Here is a 17,520-nt window from a genome sequence, read left to right as displayed (position 1 = left end):
AAGAGATTCGGGACGACAAGACAGCACTGTCATCGTCACGCCAGTGCTCTGTGTCCACACCATCTCTGAAGGTGCGTCCCTCCTCCCCCATCTCTGAAGGTGCGTCCCTCCTCCCCATCTCCTGAAGGTGCGTCCCTCTCCCCCATCCTCCTGAAGGTGCGTCCCTCCTCCCCATCCTCATGAAGGTAGGTGTCCCTCCTCCCCATCCTCCTGAAGGTGGGTGTCCCTCCTCCCCATCTTCCTGAAGGTGGGTGTCCCTCCTCCCCATCCTCCTGAAGGTGGGTGTCCCTCCTCCCCATCCTCCTGAAGGTGTGTCCCTCCTCCCCATCCTCCTGAAGGTACGTCCCTCCTCCCCATCCTCCTGAAGGTGGGCGCCCTCCTCCCCATCCTCCTGAAGGTGTGTCCCTCCTCCCCATCCTCCTGAAGGTGCGTCCCTCCTCCCCATCCTCCTGAAGGTGGGTGTCCCTCCCCCTCCCTCGGAGCCTGCACTCTGCTCCCTCCGTGCTGGGGTGTCCTCCTGCCCAACGCTCAAGGAGCCCTGGGCTGGGCCTGAGCCCTGACAAACCTCTGTGCACCTCAGTTCCCGTGGACACTCCTGAGGCCTGCCGGGAGAAAGCAGGTAACGGCGATGTCCTAGGGACACTGAGCTGCTGCAGGAGGGCAACCACCAACCAAGACGCTGGCCAGTGAGATCCCGCCAGGGCTCTGGGGGAGTCCCTGGGTCTCTAGAGGGTTTGGGGTGATGAGGTGGGATGTCTGACCAGTAGTACAGAAAGATTCTCATGTGTGGACACCCAGGGCAGTCACAACTGTGTGCACTGCTGAACATAGGCCTGCATGTGACCACCAGGGCCACTGTGTGGTTTCCCAGTGTGGTCTGCTCGGTGACTGCATGAGGTGGGTGTGATATGCCCACTTCACAGATGAGGAAACTGAGGCTCCAGGAGAGGATCAGCCTGGCCCATGGGCCAGCCCTGGGAGCAGAGCCAGGCCTGCACCAGTCTCCCTGCCCACAGTGGGCTCTCCTGCCCACCCCGACACAGGCCTCACTCAGGACCTGCACACAGGGAAGCTGGGCCTCTGTGAGGCCCGCGCCAGGGAGACAGAGACAGACACGCAGTGAGGCCAGCTGCCTGGGCATCTGTGCTGGCATACAGCTGGAAACTCCTGGGCAGCCTCGGCGTCTCTGGGCACCAGTCCTGGGCTGGAGGCCGGGCCAGGCATGCACCCCAAACAGAGTGGGCCTGACTTGGAGCTCCTCCCAACTTGCAGCAGCTCCCCAGCCTCACCAGGCCCAGTGGCCTCTCCCAATGAGATTTTAGCTGCACATCTAAAAGCAGCACCTTCAGCCCCGGGAGCACGTTCACTCCACCAGGCTGGGAGGAGCCGCAGACACAGTGACCTCTCTTCCTCCTCCGCCCTCCCTCTCTCCCAGCCTCCCCTCCCCAGCTAGTTTTTGTCTCCAAGTTCACAAGAGATGCGAATGCATTCTGAGTACCGAGGGTTATTTCTTCAGCCTATTGCTATAATAATTTCTCACAGCTCAAACCTATGTCTGTCTGTGTGCATATACCCAATTCTCTCTCTCTGTCTCTCTCTCTCTCTCTCTCTCTCTCTCTCTCTCTCTCTCACACACACACACACACACACACACAGACACACACACACACAAGTTTTCTCCCTTCCTCCTCTTTCTTCTCTTATGTCTGGGACTAGGATCAATGAAGTCATCATGGAAAAAGCTCCTCTAAGTTTTAGGACATAAGAAATCCAGGCTGAGGAGTCCTCAGGAAGAGGGGGGGTATGAGCCTCCTGGCAGAGGGCAGATCGGCATGCACCCCTTGCAGTAGCCAGGGTCTGGCAGTTCCCGGGAAGCCTCCGGGACAGCCCTGGCCCAGCAGTGCCTCACGGTTTCCCGCAGCTGCATCTGGTCTCTCTCTCTGAAATGGTATGTGTAGTTTATTGTTGAAATTCAGGAAAGTACAGAAAAGCACAGGGAAGAAAATAGAAAGTATTCACAGTTCCATTACCCAGAGACTACCACTATTAAATTCTGATGTCTATTCTTTCTGTCTTTATAGACTCATTTCCCCCAAAATTATCACCCCACACATACTCTCCTGTAACCTGCTTTTTTCTGCTTAATTATATGCCATGCATTTCCCCATGCCATGACATATTTTTCTATGAATATTTCAATAGCTGCATCATTTGCTATCATAATGTATTATACTTTACTTAACTACCAGAGGCCCAGTGCATAAAAATTCATGCACTAGAGGGGAGTCCCTCAGCCTGGCCGCCCCCTCTCACAGTCCGGGAGCCCTCAGGGGCGGGAGGCGACCCAGTGATCAGGGGAAGGTGACGCCCCATCACATCTCTGCTGCTGCCACTGCCGGCAGCGCAAGCCTCGGCCGGCCCTGGTTACCTGTGCTTCGGGCGGCTCTGGGTGGCTGGGGGGCTGAGGGGACTGGGCGCTGCCATCTTTTAGGGTGGGGCAGTCAATTAGCGTATTCCCTCCTTATTGGCTGTGGGCACCGCCATCTTTGTGATGATGTGAGGGTCAATTAGCATATTCCCTCTTTATTCGATAAGACTAGAGGCCTGGTGCACAAAATTCGTGCACTGGAGGGGGGTTGTCCCTCAGCCCAGCCTGCACCCTCTCCAATTTGGGATCCCTCGGGGAATGTCTGACTGCAGGTTTAGGCCCAATAGGGATCAGGCCTAAACTAGCAGTCAGACATCCCTCTCACAATCTGGGACTGCTGGCTCCCAACCGTTTGCCTGCCTGCCTGCCTGATTGCTCCTAACCACTTCTACCTGCTGGCCTGATCACCCCCTAACCACTCCCCTGCCAGCCTGACTGACGCCTAACTGCTCCCCTGCTGGCCCGATTGCCCCCAACTGCCCTCCCTGCTGGCCTGATCTCACCCCCAACGGCCCTCCCCTGCCAGTCTGATCTTGTCCCCAATGGCCCTCCCCTGCTGGCCTGCTCTTGCCCCCAACTGCCCTCCCCCACCACCCTGGTTGCCCCCAACTGCCCTCTCCTGCCAGCCTGATCTCGCCCTCAACTCCCCTTCCCTGCTGGCCTGATCTTGCTCCTAACTGCCAGTTCCTGCCGGCCTGATTGCCCCTAACTATCTCTGCCTGCCTCATCGCCCCTAACTGCCCTCCCCTGCCAGCCTGATCTCGCCCCCCAGTGGCCCTCCCCTGCCGGCCTGATCGTCCCTAACAGCATGTCCTCGGCCCCCACCACCATGGCTTTGTCTGGAAGGAAGTCGGACGTCCGGAAGATGGCTGGTTGACCTGGTCTCCTTAGCATATTACCCTTTTATTAGTATAGATTGCTTTATTATTGGAGATGCAGGCTAGTTTTAACCTTTTGCTGTATAAAGAATGTTACACACATTCACGAATACTCTCCTGGCATAGATTTCTAGAAGTGGAATTACTGAGTGAAAGGTATGCACGTTTGAAGGATATTGATATGATTGCCTTTTAGAAAGTCCATAACAATTGAGAGTCCTACCAGCTGTGTGGGTGTCTTATGGCAACCTTGCCAATGCCACCTATTGTCATTTAAGATGATTTTTAATGTTTTAATGTCTGTGCTTTTGAAGGACAGTTGGCCTGTGAAGGTCATTAGTAGCAAAGGGTTCTGCAGGGCCAGCGGCAGTTTCCCGAGACCACTTACTGGCTGCGGCCCTGTGACCTGGGAGCCACACTGACCAGCATGACCAGAGAGGCACCGCAAAGCCTGCGCCCTTTGTTCCCAGGTGACTTCCTAGTGGCCCCGGCAGCAGGCCTGGCACCAGGCCTGGGTCAGCCCCACGCTCCCCGGGCCCCACGCTCCCCTGCACAGAATGAGAGCCAGCCTTGAGGGCCCTCAGGAGGGGGGCGGGCTCAGTGGGCAAGGCAGCGTGAGCAGAGAGCACAAGGCGCTCTGGGACCCTGTGCGCTGCTGAGCCTGGCCCCGAGCGTGGCCGCATCTGCTGTCTCTCAATTTCAGGAGGATTTGCAGGGTAAGCCCTCCTCTTATCGTGTGACTGTTCCGGCAGTGACTTTTATATTTACAGAGAACTCAGTCCTAAAAACCAAGCCTCTCTTGTCTTTTATCTATAGGACAGCAGACTTCACAAAATGCGTTTAACCATCTAACAGTGCTCCCTCTCGGCCTCCTGCCCCAGCCCACTCCTGCCTCCAGGTGGCTGCCACCAGCTTGGGCAGTGGGGAGGGGTGGGGGCAGGCATCTTGACACATCATCCTCTCAGAAGAGGAGGAGCAAACGGAGCTTTGCTGGGGAAGTGAGGGCCTCAACTAGGAGCCTTGAGCTCCATCATGACCCCACATGCCCCTGCCCAGTCACTCAGGCTCTGCACGGCATCTCCACTGGAGTGGTGGCAATGCCATTACCCAGCCTGCTCTTCAGGGAGATGGGGTGTCCTTCAAGAATGCCCCCAGGGTTATGGGCGTTACTCGGGGGGTAAACAGGAAAGTGGGATCATCACAGGGTGTTTCTCCCCGGCACCTCCCTAGCCATGACAGTGGCCAGAGAGGAAGTCACATTAGGAACCTGCCATCTGTGGAGGGAGGGACAGGCCTGGGGAGCTGGGCTTATTTACTGGATCTGCTCGTTGGTTTTGGGAGTGTCACACACAGCCGGGCTCACTGCCCCCGGGAGGGTGGTGAGGAGCATGCATGACTGCTGCAGAGATGAGACCAAAGGGAGGCTGTGCTGAAGCCGCCGTCTCGTCCTGCGGGGACACCACACTGTGTGCTGTGGTCCAGGTTGAGGCGCGTCCCGTCCCGACAGCTTGGTTCTCACTAATGCAGAAGCCCCCTGTTTCCCGCCTGACCACAGGCCAGGCGTCTTGTCTCCTTGCATTCTGACACGCGTGGGGTTCATTGGGAATTGCCTTCAACCCACAGCCTCTCTGGGTACACCTTGGCTCCTGAGAAAATTGTGTCAGAATTTCCAGCAGGATTTCCATTCATATTGCAGTCCTTTGGGAGGTGGGGGGACCTGGCTTTACTGTCAGCGTCTCCATCCATGAGGCCTTTGAACTTGGACAAGTTACAGGGCCTCTGGTGTTGCGGTTCCTCCACTGTCAGACGGGGAGGCGATGCCGCCTCCTCAGTTCGCCCAAGTGAGACGAGTCCCCGGCTCAGCACCGCGGCTGTGGCTCAGCCACTGCCAGTGCTAGCAGGTGTGGAGGTGATCCTCACAGCCTGGCTTGTTACCTGCTTCGTTCTCCTTGCAGTCGTTTGCTTTCCAGGATTCCTGCTCCTATCCTGCTCCTGTTGTGCATGACGACAGCAGCTGCTTTGGGAGTCACTGAGTGGGTGGGAGTGGGGCGGAGGTGGGGAGACCTGCTCTAGAGGCCAGTGATTTTGTGCCCCGTCCTTCAAGGTCAAGGGCAAAATAAGAACAGATCCCAATGTTCTCCTCTGCCTGGAGCGAAGCCCAGTGAGCCGGATGAGCGGCAGACACGGAGCGCTCGCTGCTCCTTCACTTCAAGTGGACATCGCTTTCCTCTCTAATCTCCTTCTCTTCCCTTTGCAGGCAGCTGAGCTAGGGATGGTGTCAGCCTATTACACGTACATCTTCACTAATCTGGTAAGACATTTTCACAGTCCACTTCCTTGGCATGGAGAGTGTCCTTAGTCGGGGGGGGGGGCGGGGCGGGCACAGAATGAAGCCCAGGAGGTGGGGACGGGAAAATAGAAGCAGAGGCCAGCCCGATAGGCAGGGTGTCCTAGGAACATGGAAGTTCAAGAACTACTGCATTCTCACTCACCTCGACGACTCTTCGTCTTGGGAGAGTGGGGATTTGTAGAGTCTGACCCTCCGTCCAAGTGCCACGTGCTACACAGCACAGCCTGCCCTGGGAGAGGAGTGCCCTGGGAGGCCCGGCTGCTGGCTGCCGGTCCCCGCCCGCCCCGCCAGAGCCGGGTGCTGGTTCCCGCAGGACAGCGAGGCCACAGCAAGTGCATGTGGCCCGAGGTGTCATCGCTGATGCACCGTCAGAGACCGTGTCTTCCAACCCCCCCTTTGCAGATGAGAAAGAAGTCAGTAGACATTTTACTGGGTGAGGTGGGGGCACCAACTTTGCCACCTACCAACTCTGTGCCCTCCAGCCAGTGCCGAGCCTCGGTCTGTAAAACAGGGTAAGAGCAGCTGTGTCATGGAGTTGCTGCATTTTAAAAAGATGTGATTTGATGTATGTGGAAGCGTTTTGAAATTGTGAATCAGTAAGAAGAGAGAAAGGTTGTTATGAAGTACAGGCACTCAACTAGAGAGAAGAAGAACGTCAGAGAATGGGTTTTTAGAAGAATTTTATAGCTTTTTATGTAAAATAAAATAAAAGAACCATAGGAAGTCACAAAGGAAATGCACCCAGTTTCTTCCAGGTATGACATCTTATTTAATTACAATAACATCAAAACCAGGATAGCAAATGGCACATCTCTCAAAATGTGTAGATTTGTGTAACTCCCACTGCAATCAAGATACAAAACTATTTAATCACCACAAAAATCTCCCTTGTGCTACTATTTATAACCTCACCACCACCCTGATCCCCACTCTTCCTACTCTGTTCTCTATTTCTGTTGTTTTATAGCTTCAAGGATGCTATTTGATGCAATCACACAGTGACCTTTTGAGGTTAACTGTTGTCACTCCCAGCGCCGTGCCCTTGAGAATCACCAGGTTGTTATGTGAGTCCATCGTCTGTTCCTTATCCATGCTGCCTGGACTTTTGGTGTGGATGTACCCACCTATTGAGACACATTTTGGTTGCTTCCAGTTTCTGGCTGTTACCGATAGAGCCGTCATAGCAGTCATTCAGAGAAGAAGTCTGTTTTATTTTATAAATGAATGACATCTTGAGACCACTCAAGTGGCCCCTTCATCCAGATGTGCTTTTGATGTTTCAGGCGCTGCGCCAGGAATTAGGGATTAAAATGGGAATAGGAAACTAAATTTGCCTTGGAAAATGCAAAGTATCCATTGTGCAAAGTGGTAAATTCTATTAGATGTGTACAAAATGGTCTACACCCTAAAGTGGGGGCCATTCGATCAACCTGGGGCAGGCTTTGGAGGAGGAGGAAGAGGAGGAGCATGAGGAGGAGGAAGAGGAGGAGCATGAGGAGGGGGAAGAAAAGGAGGAGGAGGAGGAAGAGGAGGAGCATGAGGAGGAGGAAGAGGAGGAGCATGAGGAGGGGGAGGAAGAGGAGGAGCATGAGGAAGAGGAAGAGGAGGAGCATGAGGAGGAGGAAGAGAAGGAGGAGGAAGAAGAGGAGGAGGAGGAAGAAAAGAAGGAGGAGGAAGAAGAGAAGGAGGAGGAGGAGAAGGAAGAAAAGGAAGAGGAGGAGGAGGAGGAAGAAGAGGAGGAGAAAGAGGAGGACTAGGAGAAGGAGGAGGAGGAAAGAAGGCCCCATAGAAGCAGATTTTAAGCTGCTCCCTGAAAGTCCGTGGGGCTTTTCTAGATAAGCAAGGAAGGAAGAAGGTTCTGGGAGAGGAACCACACACCCACGTGGCTGGGGGTTTAAAGGCACATGGCAGGCCCAGGGAAAAGGGACTCACTTGAACCACATGGCTGCTCTCGGGGGGCCCTGCCGGTGATCGTTGTTAATTGCTTAACTACATCTCTCCATGAAAATAACCATTAGAAGATATAAAGCAGATACAAGTATGTTAGTGAGCAGAATCTCACCTCACAGCTTTAACTCTTAAATCTTAAGGAGGAAAAAGTTACATAAAAGTTAAACTTTCTTGGTCAGCGTATGTGATAGGATACGTCCCCCGGGGTGCAGGGACGGGGTCTGGGCATTGCCCTGTGCGGCGTGGGCGGTGCCTGCCCAGGAAACGCCGGGCTGCGCGGTCCTGTTCTTGTCCAGCTGTTGGGGTCCTATGAGCAGCGCTGAGTGCAGGCGGCTGTGGGCCTCTTCACACTGACGCCTCCACAGGCCTCTGCTCCCAGAGCTGAAAGCCCCTGAAGAATCCAGGGGGCCTCTTTCCCGTATCGGGGTTCCCTCCCCAGCTCCCCACACTCCTGCCCCCTGCTGGACTGGCTTCCTGGAAGTCCAGCCCCTTGTGAAGACCTCACACAGCACACGTGCAACTACAGAGCACTGTCGGGGCGAGCAGCACCAGGTCCAGATCCAGAATCCCCCACAGGCCCCGCCCCTCAGCATGTCAAACGCCAGGCCCTTCTCTGCTTATGTGTATATTTTTTCTATCTAACACGGCTGTACATTAGAGCATGTGGAAGGGAGAAAGGATTAGATGATTCCCAGAGCAAGACAAAAGCTTTTGCTTAAAGTAAGGGGGCACGAGGGGAAGCCCTGAAAGTGGGCAGGAGAGGAAAGAGAGAGTAAAATGCAGTTGTGTCCTGTTTGGGGAGCCTGGGGAGGAGAGAGGAGGGGGCCGGAGGCCAGGGCTGCTGCGTGTGCCAGGCGGCCAGGGCTGCTGCGTGTGTCAGGCGGCCAGGGCTGCTGCGTGTGCCAGGCGGTCAGGGCCGCTCCCCAGAAAGCAGAGAAAGATGCGGTAAGCATGGCGACATGGGGGTGACCCCATGGGGGGGAGGCCAGGCATTTGGAGTATGAGTTCCCAGCACAGTAACAAGAATAAGGAGTTGGAGTTGCTTGGCTTAGAGAGTTTTAAGAAGACAGCATCACCAATCTGTGTGCCACCCGCCCTCTTCTCAGAAGTGATGACGATGGTGATTGGGGTGGTTTTTCTGGTGGAAAAGCACTGGCCTGTGAAGTCAGGAGACCGAGCAAGCGCCCCTCTGTTGGGCTCCTTGGGTGCCTTGGAGAGTCACACTGATGAGCTGAGCCCCGTCCTCTCATGTGTAACCTGGGGCCGCTGTGAGGATGAGGGAGATTGCATTACAACACTTCCCGCTTTCCAAGCGCATTTCTCCTCGTGGGTGGGCACAGGCCAGGGGAGCTCTGGGAGCATGCGTCCGAGTTCTCTGGACCTGGAGCTAACAAGGGTGACACCGTCTGAGCACCTGGGAGGGGAAGCGGAGCAGGAACTGCAGCAGTGATGGTGGTGGTGTAATAGTCCAGGAAACAGAGGCAGTGCCATTGCAAATGTCAGTGAGAGTCTGGAAGCCCCTCAGGGGCCTGGGCTTTCTGGAATGGACAGACCCTCTGTTAGGAGTAAAGAAACTATTTTGAAGTCCATTCTTTCTGCCCAGTTGCAGTGGGAGTCTTGGGCCAGAGTAGAGTGGGCCAGGCTTCATAAGAGGGTAATTCACCTGGCCAGTGTGGCTCAGTAGTTGAGCATCAACCTATGAACCAGGAAATCGTGGTTCAATTCCCCGTCAGGGCACATGCCTGGGTTGCAGGCTCGATCCCCAGTAGGGGGCATGCAGAAGGCAGCCAATCAATGATCTCTCTCATCATGATGTTTCCATCTCTCTCTCCCTCTCCCTTCTCTCTGGAAAAAAAAAAAAATATATATATATTATATATATATATTTAAAGAGGATAGTGAGTTATCTTCTGTACTTCTTTAGTCCCTTCCCCCCACATACAGATGCCATTGAGCTTTAACTCTTATTTATTCCTTCTCTGAATTTCTCAGGGACCCATCATGTCCCATCTCCCTAAATTTTGCCACAGGATGCAGCAGGCACTCAGATTAGCTATGTCAGGGCCATCACAGTGAGTCGGAAAGACCCAGGCCCTGGCATTAGGTAGATATCTGCTGTGTGACCCTGTGCAATTTACTTAACCTCTCTGAGCCTCAGCGACTCACCTGAGATCCTCAGGAGATCCTCTCCACACAGCAGCTGCTTCACAGTGGCCTTTAGTGAGGGAAGGGGCTGTGAAATATTAAGCATACTACACTCATATTGTAAGCTAGCCGCTGTGTGGATGCCACTAATGAGGTGGGTAGCATGAGTGTTTGCTTACAGATGAGGCCACTGAGAGTCTAAGTGGGGATAAAGCAGTACCTTCTGCTAGAGCTGCTGGGAGGGTTAAATGAGAAAATGACTGAGAAACACGAGTGCAGAGCCTGGCTGTGGAAGGCATTAATGAATATCAGCTCTATTATCACTAGGCCACTCAGCAGCTGAGGTGCCTCTCGCTTTGGCTGCATGAACAAGGGCAGGAATCTGTCTGAGCCCCGGCTTTCAGCTCGTGTGGGCAGATTCCTGGAAGTGGACATGCAGGCTCAGACGGGAATTCTATGCTTAATTTTGGAGGAATGGCCAAACTGTTTTCCAGCAGCACCATTTTCTGTTCACACCAGTAGTTTATGAGGGTGTGAGTCCCTCCATGTCCTCACCAATATTTGTCATTATTTGTTTTTATGATAATAGTCATCTTAGTGCGTCTGAAGAGTTCAGATGTGTTTATTACTATTTGGACTTTGCAAATGGAAAGAAGCAAGACCACATGGCTAAAGTTGAGACCTGATTAAGAAGCTTTATGCTGAGAGAAAAAAGCTGGTGTATGAGAACCCAGCCATTCAGGTGGGCAGACCTGGTGAAGTCCCCAGTCGGGCACTCGCTCACCGTGAGCCCAAAGCTCCGAGGGTCCTGGGTTCTCACGGGTACAGTGTGGGTAATGACATCCATTGCTAAAATCTGAGAAAATAAAAAGTTAGCTATTGATAGCATGGTTTCTGATAGGTAATGTCCACGGCTGTAACAGATAAACCCTCGAATCTCATGCTTCACACAGTAGAAGTATGTTTCTGACTCAGTTGAAGTTTCAAAAGAGAGTCCTGGTCAGCGGGCAGCCTTCCGCAGGGTGTTCAGGGCCCAGGTTCCTCCCACGTATAAATGTGTTCCTAGAAGCCAGGGATGGGGACACGGGAGGTCAGGTGCAGGAGGGCGTGTGGGCCAGGCCTGGAGGGGCAGTGGTATTTCTCCTCCCACTTCCACGGGCTGGAACTCAGTCGTGTGCCCACAACCACCTATAAGGGAGACTGGGAAATTTCACCTGTTGTCTGCCCAGGTGCCAGAGGAAAGGTGTGTGGTGATTTCTGGCAATATCTGCCACATGAAGTTATTAATCATCAGATACTCTTTCATGCATGTGGAAGAGCAATGAGCATCCTACGCTCTGGCATGTCTGTTTAGAGGGAAACGGGTCCTAAACATGGAGATTAGCAGTTTCTCACAAAGGTATTGGCTCCCTCACAGCTCACAGGGCCGCTCTGGCCACTATGTGCAGTGGGTGGCCCGTGATCCTGTGGCATCTCCAGGGGCCTGCACGGGGCGGGTACAGGTTCGCTGTGCTTGTTCTGCTTGTTAATCTGGAAGGAGTTTGTCCAGTTGGCCTCTGGGTTTGACTCAGAAACTGTTGTCTGTAAGACGATGGAAAACGACAGAAGAGTCCGGCCTCTGGGCAAAGCCGAGTCAGCCACTGAGACAGCAGAGCTGCCCTTTCAGATCAGAGGCAGAGGCAGAGGGTGATCTGAGCTCATAAACCTAAAAGGGTTGCCCAGCTCCTAACGACCCCAGAAAGAGGCACATCACTGCCCATGAGGAAAGTACAGTCACCCAGTCCCTGCCAGAGAGCAGAGGGGCCTGGGCCGAAGGAGGGCGATGCCACCCGGGCAGGGAGACATGAGGAGAGGTAAGGGCCATGGGTCAAAAGTCATGATATGTCAATGAAATGCAAGAATTAATTGGGCACCAAAAGCATGAGGCTGTGTGGCCTGCGGGCCACCGGGGCTGCTGTCAGCATTGCATGGACACCATGACCACCGTGTTATTACCATGTGCCAGGCGGGGCCAGAGCCTTGAGCTCTTGGCACCACTACCATGCCAGAGGGCAGGCTGCCACTTGTGCCATATAGGAAGCAGGCACCTCAGAGTTTCCTTGGGGAACCTAGAGAGAAGGGCCCAGCACTGGTGTGGGATGGCGTGGGAAGGGTCACACAGTAGGACGTCTCACCGGAGTGAGGGCGGGCCATGAAGCAGCATGGCTTCTAGTTGCAGCCCTGCCACTGACTAGCTGGGCGACACAGTCATAGGGATGACATTCATCAAACGAATACCTTCTACATGGAAAGCTCTGTAACGAGTGCTTCTCCACTATACCTCACAGTAGCCCCAGCAGAGAGCACTGCTTCACCCTCATCTTAAGGATGAGCGAGCTGTGGCTCAGCCAGTGTGCTGTCTTGCTTGAGGTAGTGGAGCCCGATCATGGATCTGCAGCAGCTCTTCCCCCCTCACTTGACCGTGTCCACTCCAGGCAAGCCCAGTCTCTTCACAGGACTCCGTTTCTTTACCTTAACATTATGAGGCAGAACGAGGTGGTCTCTGAGGGTCTTTCCAGTACTGGACTTGTTCCATCCTACACACTGTTGGGAGCATTTCAAGTCATAACACCCTCAGCTGGCACTCCAAGGAGGAACAATCCCTTGATCAGAGGCCCGCGTGGCCTGAGGAAGCAGCTGTGAGTTAGCTAACAGCTGCTGGGGTTCCCCCATACAGCCAGCCGGGGCATCCTGCAGAAAGATGGTCCCATGCACCATCTCTGTTTTATTTGGGCAGAATGAATATATGCAGGAAAATATTATCCTCTGAGTCTATGTTATTGTTAAGCAGATGGATCCTATGTTTATTTTTCTAAAGCTTTATCAGAGAGATGAGTCATAAGTAATTGAAATTGCTAAAATTATTACAGAGAGGGGACTGGGGGCAGACAGAGAGGGAAGGAACTGACTCCGGAGGAAGAAGTGATGTGCTCCTACCCATCTCTCCTGCCCCTTCTTCTGGCAAGCCAACCCCACTCCTCTTCAGGCCTTGCTTTGATGTCACATCTTCAATGAGGTCTCCCCTGACACCCCAGTTGAACTCACTGGCACACTCTCTCACAGAGCCCTGTGTTCTGCATTTTGTAGCATCATCTCAAGTGGGAACTCCTTACATAGCTGACTCCTCTGCCAGACTTTGAGCTCCATCACTATAACCTGAGTGGCCTACTGGCACATAGTGGGTGCTCAGTAAGTATATGCTGAGTGGATGAATGGAGCAGTTCACAACATTATAGTCTGAGGGCTAGAAGGGCTGGCCAGGTGAGAGAGCTCACCTGCTTGCATCCAACAGGAATTCAGCTCATCCCCTCTACGCCCATGAGCATGAAGACCTGCAGCTCAGCCAGGAGGACCACACAATAACTACTCAATCTGGAGCGCCTTCCTTCATGCTGGCTGGACAGAGTAGAATGAAGGGTGTGCAGGGCCATGAAGGGGGTTAGTTCAGGTTTCAAGAGCCACATTTCCAAGGGTTCTAATGAGTGAGGGCAATGTCAAGACCTGAGGCCAGGGCTGGCACCAAGAACGACCACTGAGGTAGGAAGAGGCAGAGGAGACCAAGGACGGTGTGACTCCTTGTGCTGTGGCCTGTCTGTCACCTGGGCTGCTTGCTCCACTGGCCACAATCTGCTCAGGTTGGCCTTGGCCATGGCCTCTTCGGGCCAGGATCTGCACCTAACTCAGGAAGCCAGAACTCAAAGGTCTTTGAAACAAAACCTCCCCTTCAGGTTTTAAAGGTCAGTATGAAATTGTCTCATGCTGTCCACCATCCCAGGGCTTGGCACATGAAGTTGTGTGAGCCTCCTGACTGTTGAAACAGAGGATGGAAACATGGTTTAATGGAGGCAGCAAGAGCCTCAGATCAGAGAAGACCTGACTTTGAATCTGGGCCCTGCCATGTATCAGATGTATATGTGGCACATTGTTCAACCTGTTGGAGTCTTTTTCCTTTTGTAAAACGAAATAATTCTTACAGCATCATTTTGTAAAGAACATGGAAAATTTAAAAACCTCAGTGAGCTGCTAGTCAACATTATTTACCTTCCATCACTTTTTGCCCACTTCATGTTGAATATTTCCATCCTTAGACCTCAGTTTTCTGGTTTGCTGCCTGCCTCTGGCTTTCTGGAACTCTGAAGCCATCAGGGACATTTCAAAATTGGCTTCTTACCCAGTTGGAACTATAGTTCCCAGGGTGCTTGAGTCTCTTCATTATCTTGTAGTCATTTACCAAAAGCACCCCCACACCCCTACACATACATGCATTCATACACACATACCCCTACACATACATGCATTTATACACACATCCCTACACATACATGCATTCTTACACATACGGCCATATATATATATTTATATATATGCATTCCTACACACACATCCCTACACATACATGCATTCCTTACACACACATCCCTACCATATAAAGCATTCTTTACACACACACCCCTACACATACATGCATTCTTATACATACATCCCTACACATACATGCATTCTTACACACACACACACACACACACACACACACACACCTGCACTCACAGAGCTGGCCAAGAGCCACAATCCATCAGTTAGACAACTTTCTAAGTGCTAGAGCAGTTGATTCTGAAGTGTAGTTTATTGTAAAATTACTAAGACTATCCACATATTTCAGTTTTATTGAGCCTTTTAGGAGGAACACACTGCATAGCACAGTACACTTTGGTGAATAAATATGTTTTTAGTGCAGCTAGAAAAGAGTAACGGAGTGAGTGTTCCCCATGTGTCTGAGCTCCCAAGGCACCACCACCGAATGCAGACCCCGAGTGGGGGCAGATCTGACAGTGACATACATGGATACCGAAGCACCTTAAAGAGAAACTTTGCTCCAAAACTGTGCTCTCTCCTGCTGCTATGCCTCCTGTACGTGCTCTCTGACCTTGGCCGTCAGAGGAGGGGTGTTCTTAGGAGGCACGAGCAGCAGGGATCTTTGGAAGGAGATCCCAGAGGCATCGGCAGAAGAATTAGTCTTTGTATTTGCATTTGGCTGACAGTGGGAAGTCCTTGGCCCAGGTTATAGGATTATGATTAGTCAGACATGATTAAGCAAATGTTAAAATGAACTATACTTTTTCATCAAGCATTTATTAAATGCCTACTGTGTGCTGAGGAATCCAACCAACATTGGGATGTGGCTTAAAAAGCGCTCAGTCTGCAAATGAGAGGTGCTGACGCCCAGAGGAGGTGGTCTTTGGTGCTGGGGGGGGGGGGTGCTTAAAGAAAGGTTTACAGATATGGCTTTCTTTGAATCGTTTATTAAAAGCTGGTTAGAGCCCTGGCTGGTTGTTCAGTGGTTAGAGCATCAGTGGGTTCCATTCCTAGTCAAGGGCACTTACCTTGGTTGCAGTTTCCCCAGCCTCAGAAGGACACATGCGGAGGCAACCAATCGACGTGTCTCTCTCTCCCCCTCCTCCCTCCCTTTCACTCCCTCTAGAAATCAATAGAAAAAATTATCCTTGGGTGAGGAGTTTACAAAAGCTGGTTAGGAATGAGAATGGGAGTGTGACGTGTAGGCAGAGGCCCGGCATGGGCATGAGGAAGAGCACGGAGCCTGCCCTGGTGGAGCCGGGGTGTGACGAAGAGGGGGAGCCAGGGCCACTAAGGAAGGTCCTGGTCCCAGAAGACCAATCTGTCCTGCAAAGTTACCGGCGTTTTCAGCAGAGGAGTTGGCATGGAGGGCCCAAGGTCTAGCCTTGGCTGCTCCCATCACTGACAGCCGGGTCAAGTCCTTCCTCCTCTGAGGAAAGTCTAGAGGCTCCATAGACTCAAACGCTATTCTTCATGGTTGGATGAAGAGGTGATAAATGGCTGGATGCAGTCTCCCGTCTTCCTGTTTCCCGTGTGACTTTCCTCTTCATGGCGTGTCCTTGTTCTTGCCTGGGTTGCCTATCTTTCCAGTGCCCTTCGCTGTCCAGGTCGCCTGAGTAGGGCAGCTACCTGACTCTCCCTTGCCCTTGCCCAGAAGTCCTGTCCTGTGACCCAGGTCCAGCCCACCTCCTCAGAGCCTGATGTGTGCCAAGATGGCAGTGACTGATGACAGCATCTCTCAGACCTTAGCTTTGCAATCAGCCCTCAGCTTAGGAAAAGCAACAGAAATCCTGGCAGAAGGGACCACCTCTGCCTGCCTTCCTGGCTCTTGTACTGACCATTTTGGGGAACATGCCTCCCGCTGGCCTCTGAGAATGAGCACCTTGTGAGCAGGGACCAGCCTGCTCAGCGTTGTTTCTCGTGCCGAACACGCGATGAGTGTCCTAGAGGGAATGCTTGTGGATTTATTAAATGAATGGGGCAAAAATGGTCACGATCTCAAAAATCTCCTATTATATGCATTTCCCTCCTGCTGTGGGAGTCATCTGAGAGCCCAGTGCCCTGAATCCTGGTCCTTCCCTGGTCACACCTCCTGAGTGACCTTGAGCATGTTGGACAGTGAGCTGCCAGCTGCGGGAGCCCATCCTTGGTCCTGCTACAGAGATGGGGCAGGCCGAGACTGCTGATTGACAGCTCCACTCACCTTCCTCAACAGCTGCTGCACCGCTGGTGAGATGGGGCGGTGCACTGGGTTACTACATGCCTGAGGCTAATGAGCTAGGACCTGTACAGAGAGGTTTCGCACCCCGTGGCTGGGAAGGAGGCTGATCCTGATGGGGGTGCGGAGCCTTGGTGAGGAGAGCACAGTGTCCACCATGTCTCATGTCAGCTTGACCTGAGCTTCTGTTCACAGTTAATAACTAGTTATTTAGTCGCAGAGGCACAGGACAGAGACAGTCACAGCTGCGGGGTCGACGTGTTCTGCCTTCCTCTTCCTGGGAGCAGATGGCTGTGGGAACACAGGCTGCCCCAATGCCAGGCAGGCTTGGAAGGCCTGGGTCTCGCCGCTGCTCAGCCCCCAACCTGCCCTCCCCGGCCTCGCCAGGTGGCCATTTCTCTGTTCCTCACCCTCTGCTGCCTCTCTGGTGCTGCCACTATGGCATCCAGATCCTTGGGAGGGAACCTTAGGATTTCTCTTCCCAGCATATTTATAAGGAGAGAATCAAGATCCATGAGCACCTGCTTCAGCCCAGGGCTCCCAGCCCTGTCTGACATTTAGTTAAGGGGTGGCAGCCAGGCCTTGAGGCTGGGGAGCTGGGACTGAAAAAGCGAGGGAGCTGTGCGTTCTGAGCTAGAGCTGGTGGTGGGCAGGAACCGGGACTCTAATCCCCTGCAGTCCGGGAATGTGTTAATTTTATGAAAAATCCATCTCTATCATCTGAAATTGGGTGTATAATGCATGTTTCACTGTGTTTGGAGCAGCATTTCCCATTGTGTGTCTACAAGAAGAAACTGAGAGGCAGCCATGGCTTGTGGGAGGCTCCATGGCCAGTGTGCTGAAGTGCAGTGTGCTGGAAGGGCAGTGTGCTGGAAGGGCAGTGTGCTGCAAAGGGCAGTGTGCTGGAAGTGCAGTGTGCTGGAAAGGGCAGTGTGCTGGGAAGGGCAGTGTGCTGGGAAGGACAGTGTGCTGGAAGTGCAGTGTGCTGGAAGGGCAGTGTGCTGGGAAGGGCAGTGTGCTGGAAGTGCAGTGTGCTGGGAAGGGCAGTGTGCTGGAAGGGCAGTGTGCCGGGAAGGGCAGTGTGCTGGGAAGGGCAGTGTGCTGGAAGCCCAGTGTGCTGGGAAGAGCAGTGTGCAGGAACGGCAGTGTACTGGGAAGA

At 53.1% G+C, this 17,520-nt stretch overlaps 1 protein-coding gene across 1 annotated transcript in view; it reads left to right on the top strand.

Moving 5' to 3' along the window:
- Positions 1-17,520, top strand: part of GRIK4 (glutamate ionotropic receptor kainate type subunit 4) — a 189,259-nt gene that overhangs the window by 85,194 nt on the left and 86,545 nt on the right. The window contains exons 5-6 of the mRNA XM_023744716.1: positions 339-397; positions 5,564-5,617. Of these exons, the coding sequence (XP_023600484.1) occupies positions 339-397; positions 5,564-5,617 (113 nt within the window). The remainder of the gene's footprint in view (positions 1-338; positions 398-5,563; positions 5,618-17,520) is intronic.

Source organism: Myotis lucifugus, unplaced genomic scaffold (genome assembly GCF_000147115.1).
Source record: "Myotis lucifugus unplaced genomic scaffold, Myoluc2.0 scaffold_484, whole genome shotgun sequence".
Classification (NCBI taxonomy): Eukaryota; Metazoa; Chordata; class Mammalia; order Chiroptera; family Vespertilionidae; genus Myotis; species Myotis lucifugus.
This window is presented reverse-complemented; position numbering and strand designations above follow the sequence as displayed.